Source organism: Scyliorhinus canicula, chromosome 3, assembly GCF_902713615.1.
Source record: "Scyliorhinus canicula chromosome 3, sScyCan1.1, whole genome shotgun sequence".
Classification (NCBI taxonomy): Eukaryota; Metazoa; Chordata; class Chondrichthyes; order Carcharhiniformes; family Scyliorhinidae; genus Scyliorhinus; species Scyliorhinus canicula.
The window spans coordinates 13,866,554-13,886,496 of record NC_052148.1 but is presented as its reverse complement, the minus strand read 5'-3'; the positions used below and the strand labels follow the sequence as shown (position 1 = coordinate 13,886,496).

Genomic DNA, 19,943 nt, shown 5'->3' with positions numbered 1-19,943 from the left:
AAGGGGGACAGGGGGCACCCCTGTCTCGTCCCCCGATGCAGCCGAAAGTACTCCGACCTCCTCCTATTCGTGGCTACACTTGCCATCGGGGCCTCGTAGAGCAGCCTCACCCACCGAATAAACCCCTCCCCAAACCCAATCCTCTCCAACATCTCCCACAAGTACTCCCACTCCACCCTATCGAAGGCCTTCTCCGCGTCCAACGACACCACTATCTCCGCCTCCCCTTCCACTGCCGGCATCATAATGACATTGAGGAGTCTTCGCACATTTGTGTTCAGCTGCCTTCCCTTCACAAACCCCGTCTGGTCCTCATGTATAACCCCCGGCACACAATCCTCTATTCTAGTGGCCAGGATCTTTGCCAGCAGCTTAGCGTCGGCGTTCAGCAACGAAATCGGCCTATATGATCCACACTGCAGAGGGTCCTTGTCCCGCTTCAGGATCAAGGAAATCAGCGCCCGCGACATAGTTGGTGGCAGAGCCCCCCCCCATGCCTCGTTAAAGGTCCGGACCAACATGGGGCCCAACAGGTCCAAATACTTTTTATAGAATTCTGCCGGAAACCCGTCTGGCCCCGGCGCCTTCCCCGACTGCATGCTCCCTATCCCTTTCACAACCTCCTCCAACTCGATCGGCGCCCCTAGTCCCTCCACCCGCTCCTCTTCCACCCTCGGGAAACGCAACCTGTCCAGGAAGCGCCCCATTCCATCCTCCTCCACCGGGGGCTCAGACCGGTACAGTTCCCCATAAAAGTCCCTGAAGACCCCATTGACCTCTACCCCCCTCCGCACCACCTTCCCGGCACTATCCCTCACTCCCCCAATCTCCCTGGCCGCGTCTCACTTCCGGAGCTTGTGCGCCAGCATCCTGCTCGCCTTCTCCCCGTGTTCATACACCGCCCCCTGTGCTTTCCTCCACTGGGCTTCCGCCTTTCTAGTCGTCAGTAGGTCAAATCTGGCCTGAAGGCTACGCCTCTCCCCCAGCAATCCCTCCTCTGGGGCCTCCGCATATCTCCTATCCACCTGCACCATCTCCCCTATCAGTCTTTCCCTTTCCCTCTGCTCCCCCCTCTCCCTATGAGTTCGGATGGAGATCAATTCCCCCCTCATCACCGCCTTCAATGCCTCCCAGACCGTCCCCACCCGAACCTCCCCGTTATCATTGGCCTCGAGGTATCTCTCAATACACCCCTGGACCCGCCCGGCCACCTCCTCCTCTGCCAGCAGCCCCACCTCCATGCGCCAGAGCGGACGTTGGTCCCTCTCTTCCCCCAGCCCGAGGTCCATCCAGTGCGGGGCATGATCCGAAATGGCAATGGCGGAGTATTCCACTTCCTCCACCCTCGACACCAGCCCCCTGCTCAGGACAAAAAAGTCAATCCTCGAGTAGGCCTTATGTACATGGGAGAAAAACGAGTATTCCCTGGCCCTTGGCCTCGCAAGCCTCCAAGGGTCCACCCCCCCCATCTGGTCCATAAATCCCCTCAGCACCTTAGCCGCCGCCGACCTCCTATCCGTCCGGGACTTGGATCGATCCAATGGGGGATCCAGCACAGTGTTAAAGCCTCCCCCTATGATCAGGCCCCCCACCTCCAGGTCCGGAATGCGGCCCAGCATACGCCGCATGAACCCCGCGTCGTCCCAATTTGGGGCATAAACATTCACCAACACTACCCGCTCCCCCTGCAGCTTGCCACTCACCATCACGTACCTCCCGCCACTGTCAGCCACCACCTTCAACGCCTCAAATGATACCTTCTTCCCCACCAGGATCGCCACCCCCTTCCTCTTCTCGTCCAGCCCTGAGTGGAATACCTGGCCCACCCACCCCTTTCTCAGCCGGACCTGGTCCACCACTCTCAGGTGTGTCTCCTGGAGCATGGCCACATCCGCCTTCAGCCCCTTCAGGTGCGCAACTACTCGGGCCCTCTTGACCGGCCCATTCAGCCCCCTCACATTCCAGGTTATCAGCCGGATCCGAGGGCTCCCTGCCCCCTTCCCCTGCCGGTTAGCCATACCCCCTCCCTTGCCCACCCCCGGCCAGCGTCCCACGCTCTGCCAGTTTCCCACGGCGGCACCTCCCCCCCCCCTCCAGCACCCCCTGCGTCCTCCAGCTCCTTCCTGACCGTTTCAGCAGCAACCCGGTAACCCCCCCCCCAGTCCAAACCCGTCCACCCAACTCCTGCTAGAAAACCCATAAAGAAAACACCCATACGGCATCACCCCACCCACCCTACGGCCACCCCACCTCATACCCTAAACCCCGCAAATACACATACAGTATAAATAAATACAGTATTCTACAGCATCCCCCCTCTAGGGGACCCTCAGTTTGTGTCCAGTTTCTCGGCTTGCACGAAGGCCCACGCCTCCTCCGGGGACTCAAAATAATGGGCCGATCCTTATAGGTGACCCACAGACGCGCCGGCTGCAACATGCCGAACTTCACCCTCCGTCTGTGGAGCACCGCCTTCGTCCGGTTAAACCCGGCCCTCCGCCTCGCCACCTCCGCACTCCAGTCCTGGAAGATCCGCACCTCCGTGTTCTCCCATTTGCTGCTCCGCTCCTTCTTGGCCCACCGCAGCACACACTCACGGTCCACGAACCGGTGGAACCTCACCAACACCGCCCGCGGCGGCTCGTTCGGCTTGGGCCTCCTAGCCAGAATTCTGTGGGCCTCCTCCAACTCCAGGGGCCCCTGGAAGGACCCAGCCCCCATCAGCGTGTTCAGCATCATCACCACATAGGCCGCTAGGTCCGACCCCTCCAGCCCCTCCGTGAGGCCCAGGATCCGTAAATTCTTCCTCCTCGACCGGTTGTCCAACTCCTCGAACCGCTCCTGCCACCTTTTATGGAGCGCCTCGTTCACCTCCACCTTCCCCACCACGGCCACAACCTCGTCCTCCCTCTCGGCGGCCTGCTGCTGCAGCTCCCGGATCGCAGCCCCCTGGGCCGTCTGGGTCTCCATCAGTTCCCCGTTGGTTACCTTGATGGACTCCAGCAGCTCCATTTTCATCTCCTGGAAGCAGCGCAGCAGAGTCGTCTCGACCCACTTCTTCAACTCTTCAAAACTTTCGCCGGCCGGCATTTTGTCCTTCGGGTCCCGATTTTTCCCGGGTGTTTTCTCCTTCGATTCTCTCCCTGCCCCGCTCCTGGTCTCCACCATGGGACCTCTGGGGCGACTCCTGGCCTCTTCCCACGTCGGGATTCGCCTCACAAGCTCCGTTGGGGGCCTTTTAAAAAGCCCCAAAGCCCGTTTTTTCCGGGAGCCTCCGAACGTGCGGCTCAGCTGATCATTGCCGCTACCGGAAGTTCCCACCTGAGACATTATAAACATCAAGGTTAATCTAGAATGTTAGAATATAAATACACAAAACCACAAATAGCATAAAACTATATATTCTACATATTACTATATATTCAAAGAAATAACTAAACCTATACCAATGTTCTGCCTCCCTTCCCCAGCAAACAAGGTGGATACAATAGTATAGATCACCGTTTACAAAGTCAGTGCCCAATAATGTATGCTCGAACATTTGTGTAACTAGACAGGATGTTTATATTTTATGTTTGTGTGTGAGAGAAATATTTTGTGACGGGGCTGTCTGTCACAAGCGGTCATAGACGGATTTGAAAAACGAGGCTAAGAATTTTAAAATCGAGCCATTAAAAATAGGTCGGAGAACGACTTGATTTGTGGACGTGACTTTGAAAGCGATTCTCTATTTTAAGTGCTTTGTTTCAACGTTATTGTCCGGCACAAAGCAATCTAAGTATTTGCTTAATTCCTTTATTTAAATGTGGATATTTTCTATCACTGGTACATTCTTTTTTTTAACCAATTGACCAGTCATTTCTGGAACTACTCAAGATGTGTTTCCCTGAAAGCATGTCTTTTCTCAAGTGCTTCTCCTCCTTTGCCGCCATTTGACGTAAAACAGGGGCACCTCTTGGCCCTCTTGTGACCAACAGCATCCACAGCAAATTTGCGGGGTGTTCATCTTTGGCTCTTTGATCTTACTGTGTATATTTGGCTGTTCCATTTACTGTAAAACAATAACTGCACTTCTGGAGATGAAAAATATAGTTGTCAGTAAAAGTGACCCAGAAAGCGTTTGTTAAAAATCCAACTGCATCATGAATGTCCTTTGGGGAAGGAAACGTGCTGCATTTACTTGGTCTGGCCTATATGTGTGACTCCTGTGCCACAACACTGTGGTTGACTCTTAACTGGTATCAAACGCAGACACAAGTTCAGTACCGTCATCTCTAAAGAACTAGCGCAGGGCAATATTAGTCTGTGGAGCTGCAGTGGAGTACAAGTTATTTGGGATTTAGGTGAGAAAATTGACAGGACAAAGTGGGATTAAAAAACAATCTTACTGACCAATGTTCCTCTTTGTTTGATTCCCTCTTCCCTCTCCCTATCCCAGCCTATTTCTCTCACTTGTGCGCTCTTTCTGACATACGTTTCCCCCTTCCCATTAGACACTATCCTGCATTGAAGACCATGGAGCACATGGAACACACATTCTTGCCACGGGTGAATCCTTATCGTTTCTGCACAATAATGGTGGAAGATATCCCCACATTACGAGAGGAGATAAAGGAAGTCTCCATGTCTGATCTGAAGGACTTCCTGGAGAGCATCCGCAAGCATTCGGACAAAATCGGAGAGACTGCCATGAAACAGGTGAATCTGCCACACCACACAGACACCACCACACATTTGTGACAGGAGATGAAGGGATGTGATGAGTTGTTTGGAAGGAATCCGGCGTGCGTCCTTCAGACTGACCGCATAATTTAAACGGATTCAGTTCTGAGGGCAGGTTGCATAGACTCGGCTTGTATTCCATTGTGTTTAGATTTTTGAAGGACGTTCTAATTGAGCTGTTTAAAATCATTAAGGGATTGGCTAGAGAATATACAGGAAAGCTAACTCCCCCATTAGGGAAATTCAGAACAGGCATTTCAAAACTAGAAACAGGCCACTCAGAAGTGAAACCAAGAATCACTTTTTCAATGTGGTTTGGTGGAAATTTGGAACATTCCCCCCAAAGGCTGTAGAGGATGGCAGAGGACGTTTTAGGTTTTTGAGGTTGGGATCATCGACTTTTGTTAAGTTGAGGCCAATAAGAGATATGGTTTCGGATGGAATTGAGGCTAGATCAACTATGATTTAACTGAACGGTAGAACAAGCTCAAAGAAACTGAATTACATCCTCTTTCTGTGCCTGCACTGAAACCAAAGGGGCAAGTTTCCTCTGCTATGGTACCAGAATTATTTATTGTTTGCTGTTCGTTAAATCTGCAAGCTTGTCACATTATTAGAATTGGGCCTGCGAAGGGTGAAGCAGAAGAATGAGTGAGACTTATTTGTAGGAAAATGTCCATTTAGGGCAGGAAGAATAGAAAAGCAGAATATGATTTGAATGGAGACTGCATAACTCTGTGGAACCGAGGGATCTGAGAGTGCCCCGGTACATGAATCACAAAACGTTAGAATGCAGGTTCAGCTAGGAAGGCAAATGGAATGTTGTCATTTATTGCAAAGGGAATGTATTATATAAGTAGGGAAGTGTTAGTACATCTGTACAGGGCCTGAGTAAGATATCTTGAATACTGTGCACTGTTTTAGTCTCCTTATTTAAGAAAAGATAAAATTGCATAAGAAGCAGTTCAGTTGACTAATTCCTGGGACTGAGGGAGGATGGTTATTTTACAGAAAATGTATTCACTGGAGTTTAGAAGAATGAGAGATCTTTTATTCTTCATGGGAGGGGGCACTGTTGGCAAGGCCAGCATTTGCTGCCCATCCCTAATTGTCCCTTGAATTGAACGCCTCAGAGGACATTTAAGAGTCAACCACATGGCTGTGGAGTCAGATTTAGACCAAGCAAGGATGGCAGACTTCCTTCCCTAAAGGACACCAGAAGGGTATTTTACTAGAATCAACACTGGTTTCATGTTGTTAAGAACCCGCTGATATCAAATATGAGAGTATCCCAAATCCCAGAAGGAACACCAGTTCTTAGTGGTGTATATTTAAGGTTTTCGATTTTAAACGGCAGTTTTTTTTTTAGCAATACCTTGTTTAGGGGAGACAGCATTCTGCAGCTGGATGTGGCTTTGATGGTACAAGTTTCTACTGTGTCCCTGTTCCAGTTATGGTGCGATGAATATATCATTCTTTCCGCTTATGTTGACCTGGCTTTGTTTTTACATTTGTTTATGGGATGTGGCCGTTGCTGGCTGGGCCCAGCATTTATTGCCCATCCCTGAGGGCAGAAGAGTCAACCACATTGCTGTGGGTCTGGAGTCACATGTAGGCCAGACCAGGTAAAGCAGGCAGATTTCCTTCCCTAAAGGACATGAGAACCAGATGGGTGTTTATGACAATTGACAATGGTTTCATGGTCATCATTAGACTTTCAATTCCAGATGTTTATCGAATTCAGATTTCCCCATCTGCCCTGACGTGATTTGAACCCAGGTCTTCAGAGCATGACTCTGGGTCTCTGGATTAGTAGTCCAGTGACAATGCCAGTGACAATTCCTTTATTTTCACTTGAAGTTACCTCTTCTGCATCCCATTGTTTCCCCCACAGAGGTAAATACTTGCATTTCTCACTGGTATGTTAATTCACAGATCAAAACATCCCATCAAACTTTATCAATTTCCCCGTTTTATTTTATTTTATCCCAATTTCATTTTTTAATCTTAATTTTCCATAATTCTTAACACTGGTCATCATTAGATTTTTAATTCCAGATGGCAGCACGGCGGCACAGTGGTTGGCACTGCTGCCTCAGCACCAGGGATCAAATCCGACCTTGGGTGACTGTGTGGAGTTTGCATGTTCTCCCCGTGTGTGTGTGGGTTTCCTCCGGTTTCCTCCCACAATCCAAAGATGTGCAGGCTAGGTGGATTGGCCGTGCTAAATTTTCCTTAGTGTCCAAAGGTTAGGGGGGTTACAGGGATAGGGTGGGGAAGTGGACCTAGGCAGGCTACTCTTTCAGAGACACATTGCAGTGGCCAAATGGCCTCGCTTTGCACTGTAGAGATTCTGTGATTCTTCTGCACCACAATGCCACTAATACATATAAGATCCCAAAGGGATTTGACAGGGTGGATGCTGGGCAGAGGTTTCCACTTATGGCGGAGACAAGAACCGGGGTACATGGTTTAAAAATGAAATGAATTCCACCTTGGATGGAAAGGAGGAGAATTTCTTTGATCTGAGTAGGCTGTTCGTTTGTGGAATTCTTGGGCTGGAGGGTCGGAGAATCGCCCGGGGCCAGCGTCAATCCCGCCCCCGTCGTGTCCCGAATTCTCCGCCCCCCAGGTTCGGCGGGGGCGTCGTGTCGGTCGGCGGGACCCCCGTGTCGGTCGGCGGGCCCCCCTGCGGCGATTCTCCGGCCCGAGATGGGCTGAAGTCCTGCCGCTGACAGGCCTCTCCCGCCGGCGTGGTTTAAACCACCTATCTGACCGGCGGTATTGGCGGCGCGGGCGGGCTCCTGGGAGGGGGGGGGCACGGGACGATCTGACCCCGGGGGGACGCCCCCACGGTGGCCTGGCCCGCGATCGAGGCCCACCGATCGGCGGGAGGGCCTGTGCTGTGGGGGCACTCTTTTTCTTCCGCCTTCGCCATGGTCTCCACCATGGCGGAGGCGGAAGAGACTCCCTCCCCTGCGCATGCGCCAGTATGACGTCAGAAGCCGCTAACTTATGCCGGCTGGCGTGGCGCCAAAGTCCATTCACGCCAGCCGGCGGAGTGGGGACCACTCTGGCGTGGGCCTATCCCCTCAATGTGAGGGCTTGTCCCCTAAAGGTGCAACCCGACGCCGGAGTGGTTCATGCCACTCGGACATGCCGGGACCCCCCGCCCCGCCCCGCTGGGTAGTGGAGAATCCCGGCCTTTTTCTCAAAAGCAGTGGAGGCAGGGTCATTGAATATAGTCAAGGCTGAATTAGGTCGATTCTTGGTTGACAACGGAGTCAGGTGTTAGACAGGACAGACAGGAAGTAGAGTTGAGGCCACATTCAAATCAGCCATGATCTTCTCAAATGGCAGAGCAGGCTTGAGGGGCCAAATTGCCTCCGTCCCCTAATTTGAATGTATGTATGTTCATTCACTGTAGTGTAGCAGCTGCTACGCATAAACCTCTGGGGAGCTGAGAAACCTCAGTTCCAATCACCTGAAATCCTCAGAGGAATGGAGAGCTCTTACCACAAACATGCAGACCCCAAATAATAATAATAATATATGTGTTGATGGAAACAGAGAAGCCCCCGTTCTCAAATCCATGGTTTGTTTAGTACACTGAGGCCTTCACCTGCTCTTCCGGCTCCAAGCAGCTCGTGTTTTAAAAACGGGATGATTTAATAACTGAATTTCTTGGCAGCCTGTATTGCCCTGTGTGCAATCTTGCTGAAAGCATGGTGGGGAAAGTCACCTGTTAGCTATGAGCCAGTATGGTGCTCCTTGAACTTAAGAGTTCTAAAGTACTGGGAAATATGGAGTCTCGTATTGTGTCAGCCGTGTCTCCAGGGATGGAACACTCTTGTCTCTTAATCAGAGGGTCATAGGTCCAAGTCCCATTTCAGAGATCAGAATATGTAATCCAGGCTGACAAAGCAATGCAGTAGATGTAGCCCTGTCAGGCGGCGTTCTTCGGATAAGGTGTTACACAGTTGCCCTGTGTTCTCTCTCAGAAGGACATAAAAGAAACTCTAATTTTGACGAAGAGCAGGATAGGATCCCTCAGTGTCCGATAAAAGATTTTTCCCTCAACATATGTCTTTAAAATGGATCATTTGCTTGTGAGAGTGTAAATTGACTCTTGCATTTCCTGTGATAGAACAATGACTACATAGCATCGTGTTGACTGTAAAGTTGTCTGAGAGGTGTAGCAGCTTTAGAAATGCAGATCTTTTCTTTCCTGCCTTTTTCTCTCTGGAATATATGGTCCAGTGGTTAAGTGCTGTTTTCAGCTTTGGTTTTGAATGTAACCCAGACTGAAGGAGATCAAAGCCTTCTCAATCTGCTGGCTGTCAGATTCGAATATAAAATAAGATTGGCTCAGTTTAATCCACCTGTGGGTTGAACCTGGGAATACTTTGATTTCCCCTATCAGCTGTCCTGTAGCATTTCATAAAATGGAAGTAAGTCACATTTTGTAAAATCTGTGGCTCTGTTCTGTGGTCAGAGGTGAAACACCTTGTGTTAGAGCTGTTAGGCTACACCTGATCCCTGCATCTAACCTGACGGGGCCTGATGGTGACATGGGGTAGTTGAGGTTTTCCATTCAACTGATCTGACACAAGACTTACTGGGTGAGATCTAACCATAAAAAAACAGATTTCATTATGGGCTGGATTAGAGGGGCGTGTCGAGGCAGAAACGACCCCGCTATCTAATGGCACTTTTTTGGGGGGCCTCAGTGGGGAACGCCCCACTAAGGCCACACTCAAGTTGCATTTCCTGCACTGTGGCACCCCTGGGCTGGATCTCCAGCATGGGCAAAAGGTCACCGGGCATCTTGGCAGTGCAAGCAGGACGTGTTAATGGCTATAAACAAGGTTTTGTAGACGTGGGAAATAACTCGTGCTACATTACAGGGAATAACAAGCTGATCTTCGTTTCATTTAATCTTATCACTAAGATATCAGTTAATGGTGGGTATGTGAAATATTGTACTATGACTGCTTCCACTGCAGTGATAATCAGCAGCGCATTTGTTGAATCGGACAGCACGGAGGAAACCGTTCTGCATATCAAGGAAAGCCAGGACGGCATAAAACCAAAAGAAAAAGCATACAATTCGGTGAGGATTAGTAGGAAGCCTTTAAAAGCAAGCAGAGGACAAGTAAAAAAGCAATACCGGGGAAGAAGATGAAATATGAGTATAAGCTAGGTAATAATTTCAAAGAAGATTGCAAGAGTTTTTTTTGTAGAAGGTAAGAGAAAGGCAAGAATGGACATTGGATCACTGGAAAATGAGGCTGGAGAAGTAGTAATAGGGAACAAAGAAATGGCAGAGGAATTGAATAGGAATTTTGCATCGGCCTTCACGGTGAAAGGCACCAGTGGGATACCAGAACTTCTGGAGAGTCGGGGCAGAGGTGAGTGTAGTGGCCATCACTAAGGAGACGGTTCTGGAAGCTGAAAGGTCTGAAGGTAGATAAATTACCCAGACTGGATGGACTACACCCCAGGATTCTGAAGGAGATAGCTGAGGAATTTGTGGAGTCGTTGGTGGTGAGCTTTCGGGAATCACTGGAGGCAGGGAGGGTCCCATAGGACTAATGTAGCTAATGTAACACCCCTGTTTAAGAAGGGAGGGAGGTAGAAGAGAGAAAATTATAAGCCGGTTAGCCTTTGGTGTTGGTAAGATTTTGCAGACCATTATTAAGGATGAGATTGCGGAATACTGGGCAGTGCATGAAAAATAGGGCTCAGTCAGAATGGCTTCGTCAAGGGGAGGTCATGTCTGACAGATCTGTTAGAGTTCTTTGAGGAGGTAACAAGGAAGTTCCGCAAAGGAGAGCCAGTGGACATGATCCATTTGGATTTCCAGAAGGCCTTTGACAAGGTGCTGTATAGAAGGCTGCTAAATAAGATAGCCCATGGTGTTAGGGGCAAGGTACTGGCAGGGATAGAGGATTGGCTGACTGGCAGAGGCAGAGAGTAGGGATAAAGGGGTCTTTTTCAGGAAGGCAGCCGATGAATGGTGGTGTTCCGCAGGGGTCAGTGTTGGGACCACAATTATTCATGATCTACATTAGCGATCTGGAAGAAGGGCCTGAGGGCATTGTTGCTAAGTTTGCAGACTATACAAAGATATGTAGAGGGACAGGTAGTGTTAAGGAAATGGGGAGGCTGCAGAAGGACGGACAGGCTAGGAGAGTGGGCAAAGAAGTGGCAGATGGAATACAATGGGAAAAGTGTGGAGTTATCCACTTTGATAGGAAGAATAGAGACATAGACTATTTTCTAAATGGGGAAATGTGAAGAACATTGGGAAGTCATAGTTCAGCATTCTCTTAAGGTTAACATACAGGTTCAGTAAGCAGTTAGGAAGGCAAATGCAGCATTCATGTTGAGAGGGCTAGAATACAAGAGCAGGAATATACTGCTGAGGATGTATAAGGCTCTGGTTAGATCACATTTGGAATATTGTGAGCAGTTTTGGGCACCGCATCTAAGGACGGACGGTTCAGAAGAATGATCCTGGGATTGAAGGGGTTGTCATAGAAGGAGCCATTGAGGACTCTGAGCCTGTACTCGATGGAATTTAGAAGGATGACGTGGATCTCATTGAAACTTACAGAATACCGAGAGGCCTGGATAGAGTGGACGTGGAGAGGATGTTTCCACTCGTAGAAGAAACTAGAACCCGAGGGCATAGCTTCAGAATGAAGGGACGATCCTTTAAAACTGAGATGAGGAGGAATCTCTTCAGCCAGAAGGTGGTGGATCTGTGGAACTCTTCCGCAGAAGGCTGTGGAGGCCAAATCACTGAGTGTCTTTAAGCCAGAGATAGATAGGTTCTTGATTAATAAGGGGATCAGAGGGTATGGGGAGAAGGCAGGAGAATGGAGATGAGAAAAATATCAGCCATGATTGAATGGTGGAGCAGACTCGATGGGCTGAGTGGCATAGTTCTGCTCCTATTCTTTATGGTCTTGCAGTCATGTGTTCACCCATTCTGCCAACCTATATACATCCTCTTGAAGTCTATCTCTAAGCTCCTCCTCATTGTTTTGAAAACGTCAAAGTTTTGTGTCATTTGCAAATCAGTGGTTATGGGGAGAAGGCAGGAGAATGGGGATGAGAAGATATCAGCCATGATTGAATGGCGGAGCAGACTCGATGAGCTGAATTGCCTCATCCTGCTCCTGTGTCTTATGGTCTATCATGTTCAGGCCAACACTTCAAAATCGCTATCCACTTTGTCCTGTTCCATTGCTTTTCTCCCACCTCAATCCCCCCCCCCCCCCCCCCCCCCCCCCCACACACACACACACACACACACACAATTTTTCCTTTTCAAATCTTCGTTCAATTTATTTTTGAAAGTTACCGCTGAATCTGCTTCCAGCACACTCTCAGACTATATTCCTGATCGTAACCGTTTGTTCATTTAAAAAAAAATTCTCCTGTCGTCTGGAAAACACGATACTTGTTACCTCTTTTTCCAAAAAGGCCTTTCAGTGTGCTGTTACTCTATTCTGGATACAGCATATGGACGTTGAGAAGTTTGCAGGCTTAACGGAAGATGAGACGGGGAACAAGTGCATCTGGGTCTGAAAAAGTGGAGAGGAATCATACATGTGCTCTGGAGGGAACAGCTTAATAAGCCAAATGTTTTTTTCCTCACTCCAGAACCTTTGGCCCTGGGTCGCAAATCACTATTGATTCACAGAGTCCAGATGACCAGTGTGACATTTGGAACATTTCTTAACTCCACACAACACCTCTTTAGCTACTCCCTGAATTTACTGACTATTTAGTCCCACAATGCAGTCAGTTCTCTGTAATTGCTAGTTTTGATGTAAAGTAGCTAAATATAAACTATTTAACTTTCATCCTCAGAGATTGAAGCTGTGCGCTCCTTCCCTCCACCTGCCTTCATCTTTTGTTGAATTTAAGATTGTGATATCCTGGGTTGATTTATACAAAATTTAAAAGCAATTAATAGGAGAGCCAGTGTTGAGGTTGTGACACTAGACTAGGAAACAAGAGGCGATGAGTTCAAATCCAGTCAGGGGTTTAAACTGAATATATCTGAGAATTGATTGTAAAACCCTTGTTGACCACTCATTGTCCGTCAGGAAAGGGACCTATCACCCGTAGCTGTTCCAACTGATATGTTTGGCTCTCGTCTGACTCTTACAATAATAATCTTTATTGTCACAAGTAGGCTTACATTAACACTGCAATGAAGTTACTGTGACAAGCTTCTAGTCGCCACATTCCGGCGCCTGTTCGGGTACTCGGAGGGAGAATTCAGAATGTCCAATTCATCTAACCTGCACGCCTTTCGTGACTAGTGGGAGGAAACCAGAGCACCCGGAGGAAACCCACGCAGACACCCGGAAAACATGCAGAACCCAAGCCGGGAATTAAACCTGGGACCCTGGCGCTGTGAAGCCACAGTGCTAACCTCTGTGCTAACATGCCGCCCACCCTCTAAAATGGCAGCATGCGATACACAATTCATGCACCCTTGCCAGTGCTGTTGTGCTGCAAAAAAAAATTTCAAAAAGGAATGGGCTGGGTGAAGTGCTTGCAAGCAGAGTTGTTTTCAACTTTGGAAACACGCTGCGATTATCTTCCTTCTCATTGCACTTTTCAAGCGGTTCGCTGATGGCAGAGTGCCGAAACCACCAGTGGGAAGTTAATATTCCAGAAATAGACAAACTCTCAAAAGAAAATTCCCAAGTTAGCTTCAAAACCATACACACGCCTGAAGTGTTTATACTGCCGGAAAATAGTTAACTGCTTTTGCAAAAAAAGAAAGAATGTCTTTTAATTGAAGAGGGAGCCTGGCCCATGGAACTCCTTTTCAAGGAGGGTAACGTGACCGTAGAGACCCATTTAAAATGATCAAACTACAATACAGAATATTTTGTTTAAATAACTGGAGATCAACTGGGAGAATTACGGATTCTCACCAGACTGAATCCAAGCTCTGCTGGCCCTTTGTAGCTCAGCATTCAAGAAAATGATCATTCTTCAGGAGTGGGGTGATTATTCCAATGGAGATTCTGAAATATATAAATATTTATGGGAGTCTTGTCAATTAATTATGCTCCAACTTAATTTATTCCCTCTTTCACACATACAGGCAGCGCAGTGGTTAGCACTGCTGACTTACGGCTCCGGGGAGCCAGGTTCCATTCGGGTGATTGTGCGGAGTCTGCACTTTCTGTATCTGTGTCTGTGTGGGTTTCCTCCGGGTGCTCCGGTTTCCTCCCACGGTCCAGGGATGTGCAGGTTGGATGGACTGGCCATGCTAAGTTGCCCTTTCGTGCCCAAAAGGTTAGGTTGGGTTATGGGGATAGAGTGGAGGCGTGGGACGAAGTTGTGTGCTCTTTGCGAGGGCCGGTGCAGACTCGATGGGCCGAATGGCCTCCTTCTGCACTGTAAATTCTATGATTCTTCATGAGGTAACAAGCTGACAAAGATCCTTGTGATTTTAAAATCCCTCCGGGGATTTTATCATCCCCATCTCCATCCGTTTGCCCCTCCATACGCACACTTTATTCACCTGAGGTCCAGAGTTTCACCCTGTTTCCTACTGCACAAGCAATGGACATCATTTCAATTGACCTGCCCTGGTACTTTCTCTCCAATGATGTAAAGAAACAACATGCATTTATATAGCACCTTTCAGGACTTCCGAACATCACAGCTGAGGTGAAGTCACTGGAAGTAGGAAATGCGGCAAACAAATTACACACGGTAAGCTTTCATAAACAGCAATAAGGTATAACCAGGTAACGGATTTTAGTGTTGTTGATTGATGGATACACGTTGACTAGGACACCATTGAGATTTGCCAGATTCTTCAAAATACTGCAGCAGGTTCTTTCCTGTGTCCACCTTGGGGGGGGGGGGGCAGGCAGCAAGGGCTGAGTTTGATGTCTCACACCGGAGATGGCATCTCCGACAGTGGAGCGGCCCCCTTTACTTCAAAACCCACTCATTGTTGACTGTAAGGATTTTGTGATGCCAAGAAGCTCTTCCAAGGCAGCATATAAAACCAAATATTTTCCTCATCGTTAAAATCGTACGTGTCCCACTTGAGAAATGTTGCATCTATTCTGTGCTGCGCTCTCTCTCTCTCTTTCTCTCTCGCTACCTTACATAATATCCATGAATTGAAATTGTACAAAAAAAACCTCTTGCATTCTATTTTGAGTGACTAATGTTTTTGAACAAAGAGGAATTAAATTTTAAAAGCCAGAAGGTTATAATAAACCTACATAAAACACTATTTCATCCCCACTCTGAGAATTGTGTCCAATTTTGGGCACTGTGATTTAGGAAGGATGTGAAGGTTTTGGCGAAGATACAGAAGAGATTTACTGGATTGGTTCCAGGCAAGGGGGATTATGGTTACATGAATAGACTGGATAAGCTGGTATTCCTTTCCTTAGAGCAGAGGAGGCTAAGAGGAGATTTTATGGAGGTCTTCAAAATCATGAAGGATTTAGATCGAGTAAATAGAGAGAAGGCGTTTCCAGTGGCTGATAACTAAGAGGACACAGAGTTCAAATTATTGACAACAGAAGGAGGTGACATGAGGAAATTTTTTTAAAAAGAACAAATGGTTCGGATTTGTAATACACTGCCTGGTAGAGTGATGGATATAGATTCAGTCACTGCCTTTCGAAGGGAATTGTATAAATGTTTGCCGGAGAAAGAAATTGCAGCGAAAAGGGGAGACAGCGGTGAAGTGGGACTAACAGGATTGTCCTTTGGCATGAGGCAGATGATCCTGGTGCCCTGCTTCTGTGCTGTATTATTCTGTGATTCTTTGATTCTGGTTTCCACAGCATTTGCCGCAGATAATTCCACATACTGGACATCTTTTGCGGCGTCATTTTGCTAATGGAACGGTGGCACAGTGGTTAGCACTGATGCCTTACAGTGCCAGGGACCCAGGCTAGATTCCGGCTGTGGGTTACTGTGTGGTCTCCCAGTTTCTGCGTGGGATTTCTCCGGGTGCTCTGGTTTTCGCCCACAGTCCAAAGATGTTCAGGTTAGGTGGATTGGCCATGATCAATGCACAAGGTTGCGAGGATGGGGAAGAGGAGTGTTCTGAGGTAGAGCGCTCTTTCAGAGGGTCAGTGAAGACTTGATGGGCCGAATTGCCGCCTTCTGCGCTGTAGGGATTCTATGGCTTCTAACCTGAAACATTCTGAGGTGAAATGGGTACTTCCACTGACTTGGGTACATCTCCGTGGCTGGCCTTGGACTAAAGCTGGGTATCGTGGTAGCTTGGGAGTTGGGAATATTAGCTTTTAGAATATAATTTACTGACAAAACGTATTCTATCCACGACTGTTACATGTTGGTTTATCTGATGGTGGATAATATGGAACTGCCACAGGTGGAGAGGAGATCCTTGGGAAACCTATTGTTCGAAGGCTGCTGTTTGGTAATGTGAAAATTTTGATTGTGTGAGCTGTGGCTCAGTGGGTAGCACTCTCTTGCCTCCGTCAGAAGGTTAAGGGTTCAAATTCTACCCCAGATTTGAGCACAGAATCCAGGTTCATATTCCAGTGCAGTACTTGGGGAGTGTTGCGCTATTGAGACGTGCCATCTTTTGTGTGGGATGCTAACTTGACACCCGTTGGTCCTTTTAGATGTATGCAGAAGATCCCATGGCAGGGCAGTTCTCCCTGTGTCCGAGCCAACATTTATCCCTCAATCAACGCAGAAATGAGTCACCTCATAACTGTTTGTGGGACTGTGTTGCATGCAAATTGTTTTCATTTAAAACAGTGATTACATTTCAAACATAGTTCATTAGCAGCAAAGTGCTTTGGGAAGTCCTGAGGCCGTGAAAGTTTGTTTTTAATTTCCTGATCATCACCTTGCCCTATCTTTATAGGCTACTAATATGACCGTGGGGACATATTAAAATGATCAAACTGTAGGACCGTTTGAACAGTTTAGTAGCAGCTGCACCAGGATTAGAGTGATTCCAACCAGACTCCACCTGCGTCACGTACTACAACTTGACCAAGATCCTCGCAGCTTACCCGACCTCACCTTTGTCCTGAGTCTGAATAGTGAACAACAGGCTTGATGGTTCAATTGTGATCTCGCCCTTATGCAAAAGTTTGTATTTTCCCAGCAGGAGAGTTTGGAAATCTTTGAATCAGACTGGTTACAGCCTGTGTGTGTGAGCTCTCTGCAAAACAAATTCAGCCAGTTGCACTTGTCCTTCCTCTTCCTTGCAATTTTGTTTCTCCTCAAATGCTTATACAATTCCCGATTGAATCTGTCTCCACCACACTCTCAGGCAATGCTTTCCAGATCCTAACCACTCGCTGTTTAATAAAAAGGTTTCCTCATTTTGCCATTGGTTCTTTTGCCGTTCACTTTAAATCTGTGTTCTCTGGTTCTCAATGCTCCTACCAATGGGAACAGTTGCTCCCTCTGCCTGTTCTGATAAAGACCTCTTTCGAACACCGTTTGATTTTGAACACCTCTGTCAAATATCCTCTCAACCTTTGCTTCTCCAAAGAGAACAGCCCCCGCTTCTCCAATCTATGCAAATATCTCGAGTCCAAAACTCTTGAAACCTTTCTCGCAAATCTTTTATGCATCCATCTAATGTCTTCATGTCCTTCCCGGAGTGTGTTGGCCAAAACTGGACACACTATCTCATTGAGACTGAACCAGAATTTTATAACGGTTGACCATAATTTCTTTGCTTTTGTATTCAGTGCCTCCCATATGTTTTCTCAATTGCTTTCTCAATCTGTTTGCCAGCTTCAATGATTGGTGTCCATACAGCTGCTCTAGCATTATATTCTTTATCTTATCATTTAGACAAATATTTGATGGAGAAAGAACTCAACCACAGCACTGGCATGGACAGTTTGGGCTGAATGCTCTGTTTCTGTGCAGTATAACCTTAGTAGTCCTGTGCCTCTTTTTATTCCAACAAAGACTGACCTTCAAACTCCTCTATATTGAATTTCATCAGTCATTAGAGTTCTTTGAGGAGGTAACAAGGAAGTTAGACATAGGATAACCAGTGAATGTGATCTATATAGATTTCCAGAATGCCTTTGACAAGGTGCCGCATAGGAGCCTGTTAAATAAGTTAGAGCCCATGGTGTTAAGGATAAGATCCTGGCATGGATAGAGGATTGGCTGACTGGCAGAAGGCAGAGAGTAGGAATAAAGGGGTCTTTTTCAGGATGGCAGCCGGTGACTAGTGGTGTGCCTCAGGGGTCTGTGATGGGACCACAACTTTTCACAATGTACATTAATGGTCTGGAAGAAGGAACTGAAGGCACTGTTGCTAAGTTTGCAGATGATAAGATCTGCAGAGGGACAGGTCGTATTAAGGAAGCAGGGGGGCTGCAGACGGACTTGGACAGGCTAGGAGAGTGGGCAAAGAATTGGCAGATGGAATATAATGTGGAAAAGTGTGAGGTTATGCACTTTGGAAGGAGGAATATAGGCATAGACTATCTTCAAAATGGGGAAATGCTTAGGAAATCAGAAGCACAAAGGGACTTGGGAGTCCTTGTTCACGATTCTCTTAAGGTCAACGTGCAGCTTCAGTTTTTAAAAATAAATTTAGAGTACCCAATTCATTTTTTCCCAATTAAGGGGCAATTTAGCATGGCCAACCCACCTACCCTGCACATCTTTGGGTTGTGGGGGCAAAACCCACGCAAACACAGGGAGAATGTGCAAACTCCACACGGACAGTGACACAGAGCCGGGATTGAACCTGGGACCTCGGCGCCGTGAGGCTACAGGGCTAACACACTGCGCCACTGTGCTGCCCCACGTGCAGCTTCAGTTGGCAGTTAGGAAGACAAATGCAATGTTAGCATTTATGTCGAGAAGGCTAGAATACAATACCAGGGATGTACTTCTGAGGCTGTAGAAGGCTCTGGTCAGACCCCATTTGGAATATTATGAAGTTTTGGGCCCCGTATCTAAGGAAGGATGTGCTGGCCTTGGGAAAGAGTCCAGAGGAGGTTCACACAAAAGATCCCTCGAATGAAGAGCTTGTCATACGTGGAACTGTTGAGGCCTCTGGGTCTGTACCCGGTGGAGTTTAGAAGGTTGAGGGGGGCTCTTATTGAAACTTGCAGGGTACTGCGAGGCCTGGATAGAGTGGACATCGAGAGGATGTTTCCACTTGTAGGAAAAACTAGAACCAGAGGGCACCATCTCAGACTGAAGGGACGATCCTTTAAAACAGATAAGGAGGAATTTCTTCAGCCAGAGGGTGGTGAATCTGTGGAACTCGTTGCTGCAGAAGGCTGTGGAGGTCAAATCACTGAGTGTCTTTAAGACAGAGATAGATAGGTTCTTGATTAATAAGGGGATCAGAGGGTATGGGGAGAAGGCAGGAGAATGGAGATGAGAAAAATATCAGCCATGATTGAATGGTGGAGCAGACTCGATGGGCTGAGTGGCATAGTTCTGCTCCTATTCTTTATGGTCTTGCAGTCATGTGTTCACCCATTCTGCAAACCTATATACATCCTCTTGAAGTCTATCTCTAAGCTCCTCCTCATTGTTTTGAAAACGTCAAATGTTTTGTGTCATTTGCAAATTTGAATTTATGCCCTGTAGACTCGAATCTAAGTAATTACTTTATCTCAAATGGTCCTGAGGAACCTGACAATATACTCCACTCTGCCTCACCCCTGTCTGAAGAACAACTGTTCATCACTGCTGTCTGTTTCCTCTCACTCGGCCAACTCCATATCCAAGCTGGCATTTTCCCTTTTTATTCCATGGGCTTCAGCTTTGCTGGCAAGCCTGTTATGTTGCACTTTGTGAAATGTTCCTTCGCTGTCGCTGGTTCAAAATCCTGGAACTCCCTCCATAACAGCACTAGGGGTGTACCTACACCACGTGGACAGCAGCAGTTCAAGAAGGTGGCTTGCCACCTCTTTCACCAGGGGAATTAGCGAATGGGCAATAAATATTGCTCGTACCAGTGACACCCACCCACAGCCTGAGAGTGAATTATTAAAAAGATTGAGCATATTTCACACCATTACGACAAGCAGCCCCCTTTAGCCCGTGGGAAAACAATAAGTGTACTTGCACACACTCACACTTGCACTCGCACACCTTGACCTTTCTAAGTTAAGGTATACCCTTCATCCTAAACATATTCTGTATAGAAGTCTTGCTTGTCGGACCTTGCAAGT

The 19,943-nt window shown here is 47.6% G+C and overlaps 1 protein-coding gene across 6 annotated transcripts in view; it reads left to right on the top strand.

The window, feature by feature from the left end:
- The window catches only part of exoc6b (exocyst complex component 6B), a 658,566-nt gene that overhangs the window by 159,983 nt on the left and 478,640 nt on the right, over positions 1–19,943 (top strand). For all 6 annotated transcript variants that reach the window (XM_038793136.1, XM_038793134.1, XM_038793132.1 and 3 more), the window contains exon 6: positions 4,494–4,698. In XM_038793136.1, the coding sequence (XP_038649064.1) occupies positions 4,494–4,698 (205 nt within the window). The remainder of the gene's footprint in view (positions 1–4,493; positions 4,699–19,943) is intronic.